Raw genomic sequence first — 18069 nt, 5'->3', positions numbered from 1 at the left:
TAGGATAAAGCAGACTTGCACCATCTTCCATGTGGCAGCCCTTTAGATACGGTATTTTTCGCTCTATAAGACGCACCAGACCACAAGACGCACCTAGTTTTTGGAGGAGGAAAACAAGAAAAAAAATATTCTGAATCTCAGAAGCCAGAACAGCAAGAGGGATCGCTGCACAGCGAAAGCAGTGATCCTTCTTGCTGTTCTGGCTTCTGGGATAGCTGCGCAGCCTGCATTCACTCCATAAGACGCACACACATTTCCCCTTACTTTTTAGGAGGGAAAAAGTGAGTCTTATAGAGCAAAAAATATGGTATTTGAAGATGGCTATCAAATCTCTCGGTCTCCTCTTTAAGCATTCTTCATAAGGCTTGGTTTCCAGATCATCTTGCTCACCCTACTCTGCACATGTGGTCACCCAACATTACAAGCTGTCACCCCCACCAATTAACTCTTCTGCTGACAAGCACGCAGAGTCCTATTTCTACATGTGTCATGCATAATACTGCTGCACTCCTCCCCAATCTCCAAGAGGTCTGAGATTCCATGGGTTCCAGGCGCTTATCCAGGGTTCGTGTTTCCTTCTGAATGAAGGACAGCAGAGAATGTGGTGCCTTATGATCTATGGGAGGGATTCATAGCAGGGCCTTGCTTGCCCTACAGCTGCTGCCTTGGATTCCAACAGAAATCTAACTGCTCTGACTCTTACTGCCGAGCTTGCTGCTTTGCTTCTAGCTCACATCACTCCACTCTCTGCTCTCAACTCTGCCTCTGTCCTTTTAAGTACCTGCAAGTTGAGGAAAGGGATTGCACCCATTTGTCTTCTCCCACAGAGCCCCTTCCTTTGTTCCCCTCCGTGGCTCATCACCTAGGCCAGGAGTCAGCAAACTTTTTCAGCAGGGGGCCGGTCCACTGTCCCTCAGACCTTGGGGGGGGCCGGACTATATTTTGAAGAGAGAGAAAATGAACGGATTCCTATGCCCCACAAATAGCCCAGAGATGCATTTTAAATAAAAGGACACATTCTACTCATGTAAAAACACGCTGATTCCTGGACCATCCGTGGGTCAAATTTGGAAGGCAGTTGGGCCAGATCCAGCCCCTGGGCCTTAGTTTGCCTACCCATGACCTAGGCTGTCACCTCACCAGGAAGCTAGCCTGGCTATTCCAAGAATTAGAAGCGGGGACAGGCATATAGCCTAACCTCTCTCCCAAACTCCTGACAATCCATCTCTGGCCTTCTAAAAGAACCAAGGCAGGCAGGGTATTTCAATTCTAAAATCAGCCAGCCAAAGAAGAAGGTGGAAGGTGGAGAAGAAGCTTCATCAGGATCTCCCATAGGTTCACTGCCTTGATGGAACTTCCCTGATCAACACAGAAGTTTTATATTCTTATTTTATCCTGTGTACCACCCTGAGACCTGCGGGTATAGGGCAGTATACAGATTTAATAAATAACAATAATAATAAAGTTTTGGCAATGGTAGCTCTGAGCCTTTCGTTGTAGTTTTAAAGGACTTTGGAGTCTGCCTGCTAGAGGTTCTTCTCCAGCGCAAAGTCTCACTCCCCTCTCAGTTCTTCCTGTGGAAACAGCTGGAGGTGGAGCCTACTGTACAAAGGAAAGAATCGCAGTTACTACTCCACACACCTTTGTCGAGGCCCACCTCTAGCATGTGCTCCTGATGGGATGCTTCCCTCGGGCTGAAAAAGGTTCCTCACCCCATTTTACAGGGACAAGAGCCTCAGCCCAGATATAACCATTCATAGTTCTCTGAGCCATATATTGTCCTCTCAGTCTGCACTCTACATGGGCAGAGAAACACATAGCTGCATGACAGAAGGAAATTCAGTCTGTGCTGCTTTCACATGCAGATGCACAGCAGTTAATGATGCAGAAGCCCTTTTGTAAAAGCTGGCAACCCAGCTGTCTTAAAACCATCCAGTCCTGCCTCCCTTTTATAGCAGGGGTGGTCCGCCAGATTTTGTTGGACTACACCATGCCTGACCACTGGCCATGCTGGTTGAGGTGGATGGAGATTGGAGTCCAACAGCGTCTAGAGCATAGCTCACATTTTGTAGCCTCGTTTTCTTTGTGGAGACATAGGAGTGCTCCAGCAAGATTTCCGTATGCCTTAAAACATTGGGGGGGGGCAACCCCTAAAACAAGTTAATGCACATGCCATTCTCATAGGGAAACTGGGGGTTGCATAGTCTCTCTTTGTTTTGTCTTGTTATTTGCAGCGCTACATATTTTTGTGTTACATTTTCCTATATACTGTTTCTGGGCAGAGGAATAACTTTCGCTGTTTGAAATGTAACACAGAAAGCCAACATGTCTTCTCTATCTCCACCCTCACCCCTCTCCTTAGAAGCATGTTGCTGTATAGGTTGACTTCATAATGCCAACCACAGTTTAAGCACAGTTTCCTACAAGCAATAAAAAAAGGATATTACTGATCTCTGGGTACCAGTAAACTCTAAAGTCTATGTTTATAAGGCTGTTTATCACAAGGATTTATACTGATTGTAAAATACTGCAGGTGGAAGTAATAAAAATATAATAGGCCGAGGCAGCAATCCTTACTTGGGAGAAAGACCCAGTGAGCTTACTTCTGAGTAGACATACATATGATTGCACTGTAAGGCAAGTGCTTATTCTTTCTTTGGCTGTGCATTCTCCAAAAAAGACATGTCAGTGCACAAGTATATATGTTCTAGCCCTCTGTTTTAAAACGGGATGACCGTGTCAAAATAAATGAGGCTATAAATTACAATTTATAGGTTGTATATATATAATTTATAACAAAACCACATCCAGTTCAATTCATATGTTACAACATGCTTAAAAGACCCCTCAACATTGATTCCCTTGTATGATGCAAAGACCAACAAAGAATAAAAAGTGCCCAGTTTTTCTGAAATATTTCTAAAGTTAATTCTCTCATCTCATAATTGCTTATATCCATGTACCATTAAGTCCCAAATGTTCCTCTTCCACTGCTCTATGGAAGGTATTCTATCTATTTTCCATGCCCTCAAAATGTAAACCAGGCTCAGAGCAATGCAACGAATAACCAAAATCTGTGCATTGCTCTGAGCCTGGGGCCTTATGTATTCCAAGAGCATTATTACCTTATTGAATTGGAATATTTTCTTACAGCTCCTCCAGGAAATCTGTTTATTGAGCATTCCTTGAGGTTTGATTGCACGGTGCTTATGTGGAGGTTAGGCTATGGTTTTTTGTGAAGCAGCTATGCAACAATGAGCATTGATCCTAATTTGCTTGTGGGGTGTTTATAATTCTTCTGGTTACTCATTAGTTCACATAATCTTCTGTGCATTTTCCCCTCACTTTCATCATCAAATCCCAAAGTGGATTTGTTATGCTAGGGCAACAAAGCATTTAATTCAGTTTAACTGAGCAACCTAAACTTCTGGTATGCACTTGAATCCTCCTGCAAAATATAGACAGTCTGGAGCACCCTTAACTGCCCCCTCCCAATAATTAAAATAATCCCAATGTGTGATAAAGTACCACTGGCTTTCTTGCATCTCCAGCAAATATCTCTTAGCTGATCTATCTTGTGTATGACACCATTTATATATTACTTTATTCAATCTCTGTTTGAGGCTCATTGCCATATATAGAGCCTTATCTCACCCAAAATCTCCACATTAAATTATTTTTTCCAGTTCTGTGTAGTCCTCCATCCCTCTTTTGTACACTTTGCAAAGCAAACTTCTTTGTCTTCTTTTTTCCAGGCAGTAAAAGGTTTCCAAATGCTGTTAAATCTCTACTTATAAATGCTCTCCTCATAACAGGCTGTATATAAAAATCTGTAATTGAATTGCTATAGCTGAATGTACTCAGCTGCTCAGTTTGTGAGAGAGGGTAGATTGCTTTGCTTTGAATCCCCCCTTTTTAATATAGGGTGTAAGCAGAAACAAAATTTAAAAAATCCTTCCAGTAGCACCTCAGAGACCAACTAAGTTTGTTATTGGTATCAGCTTTCGTGTGCATGCACACTTCTTCCGATATGCACACGAAAGCTCATACCAATAACAAACTTAGTTGGTCTCTAAGGTGCTACTGGAAGGATTTTTTTTATTTTGTTTCGACTACGGCAGACCAACATGGCTACCTACCGGTAGGTGTAAACAGAGATTGTAATAGTAAAACTCTTCCCATTCATATAAGTGTGAGGCAGCATTTGAGACCCTCTTTTCCTGAGATGGTCAATGGGAAGAGGTTTAGCAAACCCATGTGCCACAATACTGTCATTCCTTAGATCAACAGTGGATACTCGGGGACAAGATGGCACAAACTACAAAGTTCCTAAACTAGTTTATAGATTTTAAAGTATAACAGAAAGGGTGAAAGCGAGGTTGTGTAATTCACCACTTCAAATGGGTCCATCCTAACACAGATTTTCTCCTCTTCTGCTTTTGGTTTGTTTGTAGTGTATATTAGTACAAGCATTTGCTCGCAATGTTTACTTAGACCCTTAAACTCCTCTCAAAAATCGTAGCACAAGGGCTGTTAAATAGCAGATAGAAACTTTTAGTACATGCTTCTATAGATTGTTTTCAACCATTAAGATGCTAGCTATCAAGTTTGGCAATGGTCTCTCATAACATACATCAAATTTTAAAACAGTGCAGGGTAGTCTCCATGCTGTTTAAACTCCAGTGGTGCCTCTTACTCTTTAGTAGTCCAATTGAAACCCTTCAGATTGCAACGGTTTAAATTGCAAGTGATGTAACTTGATTTGAATATGCTTCCCATCACTTCGGGAAATATGTTTGCCATTTGCAGTTTTGTCTGTCAGCGCAGGTTGATGATGAAAGAGGGCACAGTACTGAACTTCTCCTTCTCTATGGCTCCTATTGCAGGCACAGGAGCCATCTTTCAATTTAGGACTTAACAGCCCTTTCAATGTAACTGCTTACAGCTATTATTCCTCTACTAAAGAAGAACAGGGTTACTTTGTCTAAGCTTAACAATTGAGCCTATTAGATAAGTCACCATCCATCTCTGCTGCTGGTTTGCCTTGTGCCTTTGAGGGTTTCTTTCTTTTCTTTAATTTTTATTTATAAGTTTTCAGTTATACACTCATATCATTTCCCATTCTTATACAGTAGTTCTTTTGAACTTCGCACCCAGCATTCCATGACAGTTCTTTGCACATCTTAATTAACTGCATATACAATAATACCTTAACCTTATTTTCCACCTTCCCATAAACTTTTTAATGTCAACTGCTGGTCAAAAGGCAACCCCTACCTGGGATTTATATTTAAAATCTTCTTCTTTTTTTCCTTTTTCTTTTTGGTAAATATTCCCCTAAATACAGTGGTACCTCAGGTTACATACGCTTCAGGTTACATACGCTTCAGGATACACACTCCACTGAGCCAGAAATAGTGCTTCAGGATAAGAACAGAAATCGGGCTCCGGCGGCGCGGCGGCAGCAGGAGGCCCCATTAGCTAAAGTGGTGTTTCAGGTTAAGAACAGTTTCAGGTTAAGTACGGACCTCCGGAACGAATTAAGTACTTAACCCAAGGTACCACTGTACTCCCTTGAGTTCTATTTCTATTGTGATTTTTCATGTGCTTCATTATTAAATCACTCCAGATGTGTAAACACAAATAGCAGAGATACTGGGGCATTTTTTGGCTTGGATGAAATGAACCTTGTGTGGGCAATTTATACCCCAAAGCTTGAATGTGGCAGCAAAAAATCTCCTGAGCCACATACCCACCTACTTATTCACTAAAGGCAAGATGTATCTAAGGGTGGCTGGAGTCATATTGGATGAAGCAATCCTTCAGATACCATGGCCCTAGCCGCTTAGGGCAGGGGTCAGCAAACTTTTTCAACAGGGAGCCAGTCCACTGTCCCTCACACCTTGTGGGGGGCTGGACTATATTGGGGAGGGGGGGTGAACGAATTCCTATGCCTCACAAATAACCCAGAGATGCATTTTAAATAAAAGCACACATTCTGCTCGTGTCAAAACACCAGGCAGGCCCCACAAATAACCCAGAGATGCATTTTAAATAAAAGGACACATTCTACTCATGTAAAAACACACTGATTCCCAGACTGTCCGTGGGCCGGATCGAGAAGGCGATTGGGCTGGATCTGGCCCTCAAGCCTTAGCTTGCCTATCCATGGCTTAGGGCTTTAAAGGTCAACATCAGAATTTTGAGTCAAGTCCCGAAGCAAACAGGGAAGCAGTGATACTGACATGGGAGAAATGTTACACTTATATAGGAACAGAGCCCTTCACAGAAGTCAGGATCTCAGTTTGGGGTGATTAGAAAAATCATCATGAGGTGGCAGAATATGGTTGGTTAGAATTGACCTTGGTTGACCCAGCTATGCAAGTGAATGGAAAAGAGCAGCCTGGCTTGTGGCGCTTGGTGCCTTACTGGTCCACGGCATCTCTGTTGTTGACCTTCTCCTCATGGGAGTGCCCTGGTTCCACATTCCTGCAGGTCATGGAGGAACCAATCTCAGGAACTAAAATCAGGATATCTTGCTGTGGGGTGAGAGAGAGGGAGAGGTTCCAAAAATGACCGCTCCCCACTTAAAACGGGGGGCGCCCTTTGCGTGGACGCGTGCAGCCCCTAGATCTGGAGCGGCCCCAACAGCATAGGCTTGGCTTTGCCTTCCCCCAGGTGGGATACCTGAAGGTCTCCGCCTACCTCAGTCAGTTGTCCAATCCCACCTGGGGGGAAGTGTTGCCAAGGAGACCAGGCCAGGTAGGGGAGGGATTACCTGCCCACACAATAGAGGGAGGATCTTACCTGAGAATCCTCACTTGGCTCCAGAGCTTCTCCCACCCTACCCACCCTCAGTTAATGTCTCATTTTGCAGGTTAACTTTTCTTCACAGGTTTTGCAGATTAATTTTATTCACAGGTATGCGGGCGCTGCTACGTTAAGGTCGCTGTTAAAGGGCCGGAAAGGAATTTCCCTGCATTGGCAGGTTTCGCCTTTCCCGTAGCAAAACATCACAACTTTGGCAGTATCAGGCCTTGGGCGGTATCCTTTAGTCCATCTTCCTCTTTGCGGCGGCGATACCAGGGTTCCCCGTTAAAGGGGTTTTTGAAGGGAGGCTTTGGCCGTACGCCGAAAGGTCGTCATTGCTCTCCCCTGCGGTGGCGGCGTAACGGGGGCGGCTATCTCTGCTTGAACATATGTTCTCCAAAGCCGGCCCATCCCCCCCACACACACTGGATAACCCTGATGCTCCCTAGGTCCCCAGCTGGGGACTGGGGAGGGAGAACGCCCAATGCCTGAGCCAAGGTCTACCCACATTTGAAATTTAATAAAGTTGTGGCCAATTTAATCCCATAGCACGTTGTCTAGAGTCGTTATTCCACATGACAGGGGGGACCACTCGGGATCTGGGGACTCCGCCTGTCCACGCAATAGCACGTTTACTAGACTTTTGTTTTACTGATAAGTCATTGTGAAACAAGCATGTTCTGTCTTTAATCAGCCTGCACACTTTATATTCCATAGATTATTGGGAAGCCGATTCAATACATCTTTCCCCATGCAAGGCTGAAATTGCCGAGGGACCCAAAGGACCACTCTGTTTCAGGTAAAGCAAGCAAGAACATCTGGCTTCACAAGAATATGGATTATATGGCATGCAAATAAAGTATGAGGTGACTGTCCATCATATAGTAAGCAGTTGTTCATCTTGGATAAGTGGCAACACTCAGTGAGAACAGAACATGATATGTGTTAGATGCAGTGTTAGAAACTGAGATATGAAAGCTAGGAGCTAAATGGCACCCTAAACCTAGGTTATGGGTGCAACAACAGAATGTCTAGGTGCACTTTCCTTATGTAACAAGAATACAAAGCTGAAAATGAATGAACTGCAGATACAGTGGTGCCTCGCAAGATGATATTAATCCGTTCCGTGAGGCTCTTCGTCTAACGGTTTTTTCGTCTTGCGAAGCAAGCCCATTGACAGCTTAGCGGATTAGCACTATTAGCGGTTTAGCGGCTTTTAGCGATCAGCTGTTAAGCGGCTTATCAGCGGATCAGCTGATAAGCGGCTTAGCGGCTTAGGAAAAGGGGGGGGAGGGAAAAAAACCCGCAGGAACTCGCAAGACATTTTCGTCTTGCGAAGCAAGCCCATAGGGAAATTCGTTTTGTGAAGCGCCTCCAAAACGGAAAACCCTTTCGTCTAGCGGGTTTTCCGTCTTGCGAGGCGTTCATCTTGCGGGGCACCACTGTAAAATATTATGTTCATTTTTCACATGGTCTAATTCTTCCCCTGCCCACCACCCTAATATTCTTAAAAGGGTCTCTTCTCAGTCTTCAGAGAGTAGCTGGAAGGGGGGGGGCAAAAAAAAGGTCCTTCTTTCCTCCACTCTGCAGTTTTTTAATCTGAAATCTTAGGCGCAGTACTGTGCCCAGAGCTCAGAAACTGCTTGCCCTAATGAAATCCCCTGTCGCAAAGTGCACCTAGAACAAGGGGAGTTTTGAGCACTGGTTAGGTGCAACAGTGCTTTATTAAAAAATAAGTTAAACACTATGTAAATAAATAGAGAAATAAATACTTTAAGAACCATGCTTCTGAAGGACATGCAAATGGCTGTTTGTCTGTGTATATATATTAATTTGTCTCCATTCCCTCTTTTCTGTTGATTCGATGTTTTAAGCCTCCTATTGTCAAGGCAGAGCCCCCTGCCCAGCTTAGTCCCCCCCCTCCCGGCAAATGCATTGGGCTGCCCTCTCCCTCTGCATAGGTCTGGGCACCACAGCTGGAAGACTATGGCTGCAGCCCCCGCCTCCACTGGGAGAGCCCCTTCTTCTGTACACACACCCTCCCCCCTCCTTTATTTCATGGAGGTTTGTCATTTCTGCATATTTTTTGTATGTATACACAACAAAAATGCAAAGTGAATAAACTAACACCCCAAGAGTTTATGCCTCTGAACTAAGCCCATCAACAGAATGTTGTTGTTTTCACATAAGCTGGTGGGGTGCAGTTCTTCTGAAAGAAAAGAGCTCAAACCAAACATGTTCAAATGAAATTTCAGATGATTTATATGATTTGCATATATGAGGGTTTCTTGGAAAAAAAACATTAATATGTTATTTAAGTGCACTGTAAAACTAAATATTGATGATGATGATGATGATGCCTATACACTAAGGAGTAGGATAGAACAACCAATTCTGTTCTTTGTGTATTGAAATATGTGATTTAAGTTTAAATGATAGTTATTTTTTGTTTCCTATGAAATTATTTGCCTATGGTAATGTGTTGCTGGAGATCAAATTGGGAGCTCAGTTAAAAACATGCTCAATTAATTGCCATTCCTCAAGCTTTGAAGCAACTTGAAAGGATTTTATCTAAATGTATAAAATTCCCTTTGAAATGTTGTTTCTCCAACAAGAAGTTTCGTGATAATCAGGAGGTCAGAGTTTTAAGAAGATTTCCTGTGGAATTCATTGAGCCTCTTGCTTATTGCTGACCGGTTTTCTAGCATAACAATCAACTCTCTGAAGAGAGGGAGAAAATAATAGAAATAAGAAATCTGCACTTAGGTATGGAAATTCAAATTCAGACATTTTTGGCTACTTCTCACACCTCTCTTCTTCTCACACTAAGGATCACTCTCCCAGTATATATACCTGAAGGCAGTTTATCATGGGAATTTCCTTTTTCCAGAACCACTGGAAACCTTCTTCTGCCCCAGCTGCAACAAAACATGTCTCTCCCCTATCAGCCTCTACAGCCACAGCTGGAGCCACAACTCTCCCAATGGTTTGACTTCACCCCCGAAGGTGCACTTCTCCATTGTACCCCGAGACAGACAGAGGCCAACAACTTCACAGAACGTTTAATCACACAAGACATATCATATTTGGTTACTATCATAAATTTCACTTGAACACATTTGTCAGCAAAATAACCTGTGACAGAACAGGGGGAGACAGAGGAGAAGCGTTTTGGGCCCATGTGTGAGGGCAGGAGGGTCTGGAGGAGGTTTGCAAGTGTGTTGAGCTCGAATGGATGCAGCCAGTATGTGCAACAACTTCGTGAGTGTGCTCACACTTTGCTTACCATGTAAAATGAGCTCGTCACCAAAAGGCCCATTCACATGAAGGTCTAATTTAAGATAAGCTCTGCTAGATCAGGCCAAAGGCCCATCTGTTCCACTTTCCTGTTCTCACAGTTGCCATCCAGGCACCTATGGGAAGCCCGGAAGCCAGACCTGAGCACAAGAGCATTCTCTCCTTCTGTGGTTCCCAGCCACTACTCTACCTTCCACAATGTGTGTGTGTGTGTGTGTGTGTGTGTGTGTGTGTGTGTGTGTGAGAGAGAGAGAGAGAGAGAGATTGTACTCCGATAAAAACAGAAGATAACTTAAACGACTGCAAGCATGTGCAGTTAATGCTGGAAGACAGCACTGAGCAATTAGCCTTTTATGACTTGATACTGTAATCACATTTGTGATTCTGGCTTTTATCTCAGGAATTCCCCCCCCCACCTACCCCCCCCCCCAAAAAAATATTGGGAACATATAAATTATAGAGATTGCGGGCTATATTAAGCATGCATGAATTGCTATCATATTAGTACTTAGGTTTCTTAATCTCTTTAGTGGAATAAAACTGCCATTACAAATTTGGCTCAGAAGAGAGATCGGTGAAATTTTATTCTGCTTTCTGGGAATATTCAGGGCTTTGACGTTCTTTTGCTCAACTTTTATGAAGCTTTTTTTTTATTAAAAAAAAAAGCCATGGCTCGCGAGCAAATTAAAAGCTCGTCTTAGTTTGGCATCTCACCTTCTTGACATCAACCACTTTCTGTAGTTCACTTTGTATGATCATGGGCAATAACTAATAATGATATCTCCTTAATAGACAAGGGATTACACAGCAAAACAAACTTTGGTTTTCTTACATCAGTGAACTGACAGACCATATTAATTCTTGCATCACTTCTCGGTCTTTTGGCTAAGGTCAAGTTTAGTGTGTGTATTAGTTCTTGTACAAAATAGGGGAAAACTAGTTATTTAATGGTATTTACTATTTTACTGGGGCGTTTATATTATTGTTTGTGTTTTACATATATTTGAGTACCTTAGTAGAAAACCAGCAAGTAAGAATGAAAAGAGAGAAATATTGATCACTACTGCTGCCTTTTTTCTATACATTTTTAGTATGTCTGTGCTTTTCCCCCTCCTGGATGCAGGCAATGGACTTGGGATCCGAGTTGTAGGAGGGAAAGAAATTCCTGGAATCAACGGAGAAATTGGTGCTTACATTGCTAAGATCCTGCCTGGTGGAAGTGCTGAGCAAACAGGGAAGCTTGTAGAAGGTAAAATACTTAATGTGTTCCGCTCAAATGTGCTGAGCAATAGATTTTCTAACGGTAAAACCTCTGTTTTATGCGCATGTGACAACAAACCAATAGAATCCCTTTATCATATCTTGTTTAATTGCCCCTTATACACTGTTCCCCGATCAAGGTTCCTGAGTTCAATCATTCTGGAAATCACTGCTAAACCACCTGAATTACATCTAGCTTATCTACTCCAGGACATTGACTCTTATAGAACATTACAGGTTGCCAGATTCCTGCTTTCAGTTCTTTCATATAAAAGACTTCATGGAATGCTGCATGACTATTAAAAATCTAGTAAACTCTATGCACCATCTTTATCTTCAAGGCCATAATACGGTACATCTTGAGATTGTAAGTAATGTGAAGGAGATTATGCGTTGAAATATCTTAGTTGATATTTTAGAATGTAAAATGCTATTTTATTTATTGATTTGTTTGACCGTGTGGGCTTATAGCCGAATAAAGTATTATCTATCTATCTATCTTACCCTGTCTTGTTCAAAGCTATTCAGGAAATGTGTGCAGAGATCACTTATCCTTGAGGCGAAACAGAGGGAGTCCTGGGAAATACAAGACAGGGGACCTAGTCGTTCCTCAACTATGGGATGGAAGGCTCTCCCTAGAGAGGCCTGTCTGGTGTCAAGAGTACTAATTTTTGGCAGCCAGCAAGAAGCATTTGAGTGCTCAGTTTTTTCTCCTGCTGCTTGTTAGTTCACCATTTTGGTGGTGATCATATTGATGGAGTTGCAGAAGAAGGGTTTCAAGGTTATGCTTTCAGGTTATGACCAGGTTATGCTTTTAATTGTATTTTATTGTATGAGAGAGAGGGGCGGGAGATTTGATGTAAGGCTGTAGAATAATAAATAAATATTAAATGGTTAAAACAGCAAGATCACCACAATGAAGTCCAAAACACAAAGAGCTAAGGAGATAATAATAATAATAATAATAATAATAATAATAATAATAATAATTTATTATTTGTACCCCGCCCATCTGGCTGGGTTTCCATAAAAACCAGAAATACACAGATAAATGAATCATGGGAAATCAGTCCCTCTCTAACTGAGTGGGGGTCCCTCTGGGTGGGTCCAGGACATGGCTAAAATCTATGTGATGGGGTTGTCCCCACTGCCTTTTCTAAGGAAGGCCACGCTGAATCCAATAGTTATTGACAGCTGCACCCAGTTGCTAACATTATTATTATTATTATTATTATTATTATTATTATTATTATTAAAATATTATTATTATTAAAATTTCTATACTGCCCTATACCTGCAGCTCTCAGCACCCCTACTGATTTTCCTTGATCTCTCCATGGCCTTTGATATCATTGGCCATGCTACTCTATGGGATCGGCTTTGTGAGTTAGGCATGGGAGGCCCTGTGTCATTCTGCTCTTACCTACAGAGCGATTCCAGAAAGTATCATTGGGTGGCTTCCTTTCTGCCCCTTGGGAGTTGTTCTGTGGGGTGCCGTGGGGCACTGTTTTGTCCCCAGAGCTATTCATCATCTGTCTACGAAGCCATGCAGATTGTTCACTGGGAGATTTAGCATACAGCTCCATTCCTCTGCAACATCTGGATCACGAGCTTCTGGACTCATTAATAGGGGGGATAAGAGTCAACAAGCTGGACCTGAATCCCAAAACAGAAGTTTTGTGGGTTCCTAGTTCTGGATGGGCTGCAGTCCCTCTGAAAGAACAGGTACATAGCTAGGGGCTACTCCTTGATCCAGTGTTGTCACAGGATGTTGATTTGTCTTGTGTGTCTAGGACTGCCTTTTACCAGCTTTTGCTGTTACATCAGCTGCAACCATTCGTGGGCAGGGATAGCTTGGCAACAGTGGTCCATGCATTGAAACCTCTGGACTTGATTACTGTAATGAAATTCACAGGGAATTGCCCTTGAATTTGATATGTAAGCGAAAGCTAACGCAAAATGCCGCTGCACAGTTGCTTTCTGGGGCAAGCTATGTATGGGCAACATGTGACACCTCTGATGAAAGGTGCCAACTTTCTCCCAAACTAGAATCAAGGTTTTATTATTGGTATATAATTGATGTTTAGTTCTTGCTGGATTTTATGCCTTAATACTACTTTTATGACCTGCATTCTGCTTTATACAGTGGTGCCTCGCAAGACGAAATTAATCCGTTCCGTGAGGCTCTTCGTATAGCGGTTTTTTCGTCTTGCGAAGCAAGCCCATTGACAGCTTAGCGGATTAGCGCTATTAGCGGTTTAGCGGCTCTTAGCGGATCAGCTGATAAGCGGCTTAGCGGCTTAGGAAAAGGGGGGGGAACTCGCAGGAACTCGCAAGACATTTCATCTTGCGAAGCAAGCCCATAGGGAAGTTCGTTTTGCGAAGCGCCTCCAAAACGGAAAACCCTTTCGTCTAGTGGGTTTTCCGTCTTGCGAGGCGTTCATCTTGCGAGGCACCACTGTATTCTATTTCTGTAGTCCACATTATTATGCTGGTATATTGCTTAGTTGTATTTTCCTATTTTATTGTCAGTGGAGTTGTTCTTTGTTGATTGCAAGCTGCTTTGTAGAGGAAGTTGCTCAAAAAGCTGGGTATGAAAATAAAAGAATAGGTGTCATGGCAAAGGTTGGCAGCTGAGAACTTGCTCTGACTATAAGCAGTCAAAGGGACTATAGGCTGGCCACAGACTACATGCGCCATGTGAAAAGGAGCCATGTGCAGCCAAATTTTAAAGCCTTCTCGGAGAAAGGTGGAAGGGATTGTTTTGCCACTTTGTGCTCTTCCCCTGTTTGCCTCATCTCCCCTAAGTGGCTAATTGTCCCTGCTAAAAATGATATTATAACTATCAATTACCACTGAACTGTGTGGCGCTTTTGGCCTCTTGGTCTATTAAGGGGCAAATGCACTTTTTTAAAAAAAAGTTGCCATTGAATCCAATGTTCTAGCAAAATCTGGAGGTTCTAGCCAGTGGCGTAGCGTGGATTGTCAGCACCCAGGGCAAGGCAAGTAATTTGCACCCCCTAACCCGTGGATTTGTGCCCCCTAACCCTAACCCCCAGATGTTGCGCCTGGTGTGGCCGGCCCCCCCTGCACCCCCCACGCTACGCCACTGGTTCTAGCTCAGGGTATCTTTAAAGATTTTTTATTAATATATCTTAGAGGGTCATTGCATACTTTTAGTTCTTCATGGTTCCAGAAATATTCCTTGTATCAAAGGGACCTTTTTTTATTCTTTCAATGTTCTTAGAGCATTGTATTCTATTAATAGTGTGCTGGTCTTGGTGGAAAATATAATACATTGCAAGCTACTGTGACACAGTCTAGTCTTAAGGGTGAAATATCTATACTCTTTTTATCTATATTTTAAGAATTGGTCTGGCAGAGACATCTTGCAGTAGATTAATGCAAACAGTTTGATGAGGCATGTGGCTTTAAAAGATCAGAACATCTTGATATTTGCCAGTAGAACTATTTCAAGAGGATAGGTAGCCATTTTAGTCTCTTGCATCTAAAGCAACAAGGATTCTTGTGGCACCTTAAGAACAAATACATTGTGCATAAACTTCACAAGGTGCACGAGGTCATCCAGAATTACAGATAATAATTTACATGGTATGTGTGTGTGCAAATAGTGAAGTCAGAAGGAAATGAAAATATTGCAGAAGGAGAAAAAGAGTATTCAGAAATCAGTACATTTCATTGCTTTATGCTTATTTTCAGCAACATTTTGGGAGGCTGTTGCTAATGATGAACAGACTGTAATGGCTTGTTGGTCTGTCAGTATAAAATTACAGGTATTTTTGTACCAGCCACAATATTGTTTTGTCCCATTCTCTGGCTAAAGAAAGGCTCTCCTGCACATACTTGGGGCTCCTCCACACTTTACTTTATCCCACAGTTTTCTCTGTTTGTCCTATGGTTTCTAGGCCACGGGTCTGAGAGTTTTTTCCTTTGTCCTGCCGCTTTCCCCAGGAAAACCCGCAGTTTTAATGCTAAATTGAATCAAACGTCAGTCCACAGGCATCAGTCGGTCAACCCGAGTGACGTTTGTGACGATTCAGCAGTAAAGCTGTGGGTTTTCCCAGAGAAAGTGGCAGGACAAATGTACAACCTTTTGGACCCGTCCCTGGAAATCACGGGACAAGCAAAAGTGTGGATGAGCCCTTAGAAGCCTTATATTGTCTATTGCTGCAGATCTCAGGATGGAGCCTTCACACTTTTTAATGGGTTTCAAGGCTGCGTTCAAGTGAGCCCTGGCTTCTAAACCCCCCTTTAAATCCATATCAACAAAAAGAAAAGAACTCACACTGAAACTCACCTACAGGTGGTACCTAACACCAAGGAAGCTAGCACTAATACACCCAGGAACCTCACCAAAATGCTGCAGGGGGTCACCTCCACAGGCACATACCTCCACGTGTGGTGGGAGTGCCCCAAGGACAACTGCCATAAAGGAAATATGCAAAATAACTAAGCAAGTATTAGAAGTCACCCCAGAACTAGCCGTCTTCCAAGACAATAATGCCCATTTGCACCACAAAGAACTCATAACCCACCTACTCTCAGCAACCAGAAACATCATAGTCAAACACTGGAGAGACCTGTCAGGAGTAAGCATGGACCAATGGTACCAAATAGTATGGGAAACCACCCTACTAGAAAAATTAACCAATAAACTGAAACTGACACGGGGACAAATAGAAGAAGAAGATACTTCACCCCTGTATGGCTCCCCTTTATCACATACACAGCCCAACAAAACAGTGACAAGAATCCACCAACAGCATACGAATCAATATGGCTAACCTGATCAAAAACATCCACCAACCCCACTCACACATGAAAACAAAGTTCACCACAGCCAATCACAAATGAACAACCACACCCTAGGCCAACCCCAACCGCTCTCACCACTAAAGGAACACAAGTGAATAGCAAAGAGAACCTGCACAAGCGACACTGACACAAAACCCCACACATACATCAAGTAAAATAGAAACATCGCCACCCCACCCCACCCACCATTCTCCCCTCCACCTCTTTCCCCCTTTTCTTCCTAAAGTAACACTGATGTCTCAAGAAATGAAACTGATCTGCAGAAAATGTAACTTGAAAAAAGAGGCATGGCACATACTTTTGTAAACCAAGAAATCTTTAATAAAAATACATTTTAAAAAAGTGAGCCCTGGCTCATATTGATCACTGACTGCATACATCAAAATATATTACTAGGTGGGAAATCTAGCTGTGTGTGCAGCCTTGGTGTTCCAGAGATGAATTTCCCAGCAATTACTGGTTAACAGTCACAAAATGAGCTGCGTAGTTGTTTGATTTCCCCAGCAAGACTGAAAAGTGATGGAGTTTCATATGGTAGCCATGTGTTTGGTAGCCCCTGATCTCTGCCTCAGCCCCATCAGCCACATAGGGCAGCCCTCTATGTGAGGGTCAGCTTGGCAAGCCACAATACGCAACTGGCAGTCGCATATTCTTCAGATGAGTATCTGGCAAAATTTTAGCCGGTTTATTATTTGCACCATATCCTTTCTCTCACCCTCAGTTTTCATTTTGTCATTTGGCTGGCTTAATTTATGACTGTACTAGAATGGGACAGGGAGGAATTAGCTCTGCTCTAATCTCCCAGTATTTGTCTTGGTGATTTATAGAGCTGCCTGTGCTCACTTTCCCTGCTCTCTTTCTCTGTGTACAACCAGGGAAGAGCCACCCGTCGAAATATCTCTGAAGTGCAGGCATGAAGATGACTCCCAGAAGAATCTGATGGTTATCCAGCTAAGTCTCCAGCCCCAAAGCAGATTGCATTATAGTCACGGGGAAAACATTCTCTCGCTCTAAAATCCCCCCAGAAGGAGTCTGAAAACTGCTCTTGCATTCAGCTGCAAGTTTTAATTAATTGATACAGCTGTTAAGGGGTGCAGTATTAACATTCTAGTAAAGTAGTATTTATTCTCATATTAAGAAAGGCAATATGATGGTTATATTTAGATTTAGACTAGACAACCCTCGGGGTCCCTTCCAATTCTACAATTCTTTGGTTCTTTGATAACCCTTTCCTCCTCTCTAACAGATGTCCAGAAAACAGGAGGAGTTGTGTTAAACTGGGCATACTTAGACCTGGCCTATTCCCTCCAGAGTTTCCCAAAAGAGGGGAGAGGAGCAACTTTTCATATCCAGTCTGGGCTCATCTACACTTACCTTTTGTCCTACTCTTTCAAGGCTCAGGTCCACACTTAAAAGCTCTGTGTCCAAGCAGGTTTTTGCTTTGTTTGCTTATTTATATATTGCCCCAGAGCTTTCCTGCGAAAGCCCACTCTTTAGGGCTCAATCAGAACAAACATCAATTCAGGTTTCCCACAGAATGCTATTTGCTCTGATTGAGCTTTGAAGAGCAGGTTTTCGCAGGGAAAGCTCCGAAGCAACAAAAGGGGCACTCAGAAATGGAGCTTTGAAGTGCCTGGAAAGATCAGAGGAAAGGTGTGGACAAGCCCTCTGTCTTGCAGACAATGTGTCCTATATTTCAGATGACAGTCCTCCCTTTGAAGGGCTGTTAGATAATAGTCCTCTGTATGAAGCAGTTTGGAGGGCTCTTTTGTTTAAAGATGAACTAGCATAAGAATGGAGAGCAGCAGACCAAGCAGCCACAACAGGCCGTGATTTTAGGGATTTTTCATCTCTTGGGGCTTCTGT

The 18069-nt window shown here is 42.9% G+C and overlaps 1 protein-coding gene across 6 annotated transcripts in view; it reads left to right on the top strand.

Moving 5' to 3' along the window:
• PCLO (piccolo presynaptic cytomatrix protein) overlaps window positions 1-18069 on the top strand; it is a gene marked incomplete at its 5' end in the record, with an annotated part of 233953 nt that overhangs the window by 157570 nt on the left and 58314 nt on the right. For 5 of the 6 annotated variants that reach the window (XM_081860927.1, XM_081860926.1, XM_081860925.1 and 2 more), the window contains 2 exons: window positions 7528-7609; window positions 11231-11356. In XM_081860927.1, the coding sequence (XP_081717053.1) occupies window positions 7528-7609; window positions 11231-11356 (208 nt within the window). Of the gene's footprint in view, window positions 1-7527; window positions 7610-11230; window positions 11357-18069 lie in introns of those variants that run through there. The other variant, XR_014156346.1, reaches the window with a different exon arrangement.

Source organism: Podarcis erhardii, assembly GCF_964252035.2.
Source record: "Podarcis erhardii genome assembly, chromosome: 5".
Classification (NCBI taxonomy): Eukaryota; Metazoa; Chordata; class Lepidosauria; order Squamata; family Lacertidae; genus Podarcis; species Podarcis erhardii.
Note: the sequence above shows the minus strand (reverse complement) of the source record. Positions and strands in the feature narration are given on the sequence as shown.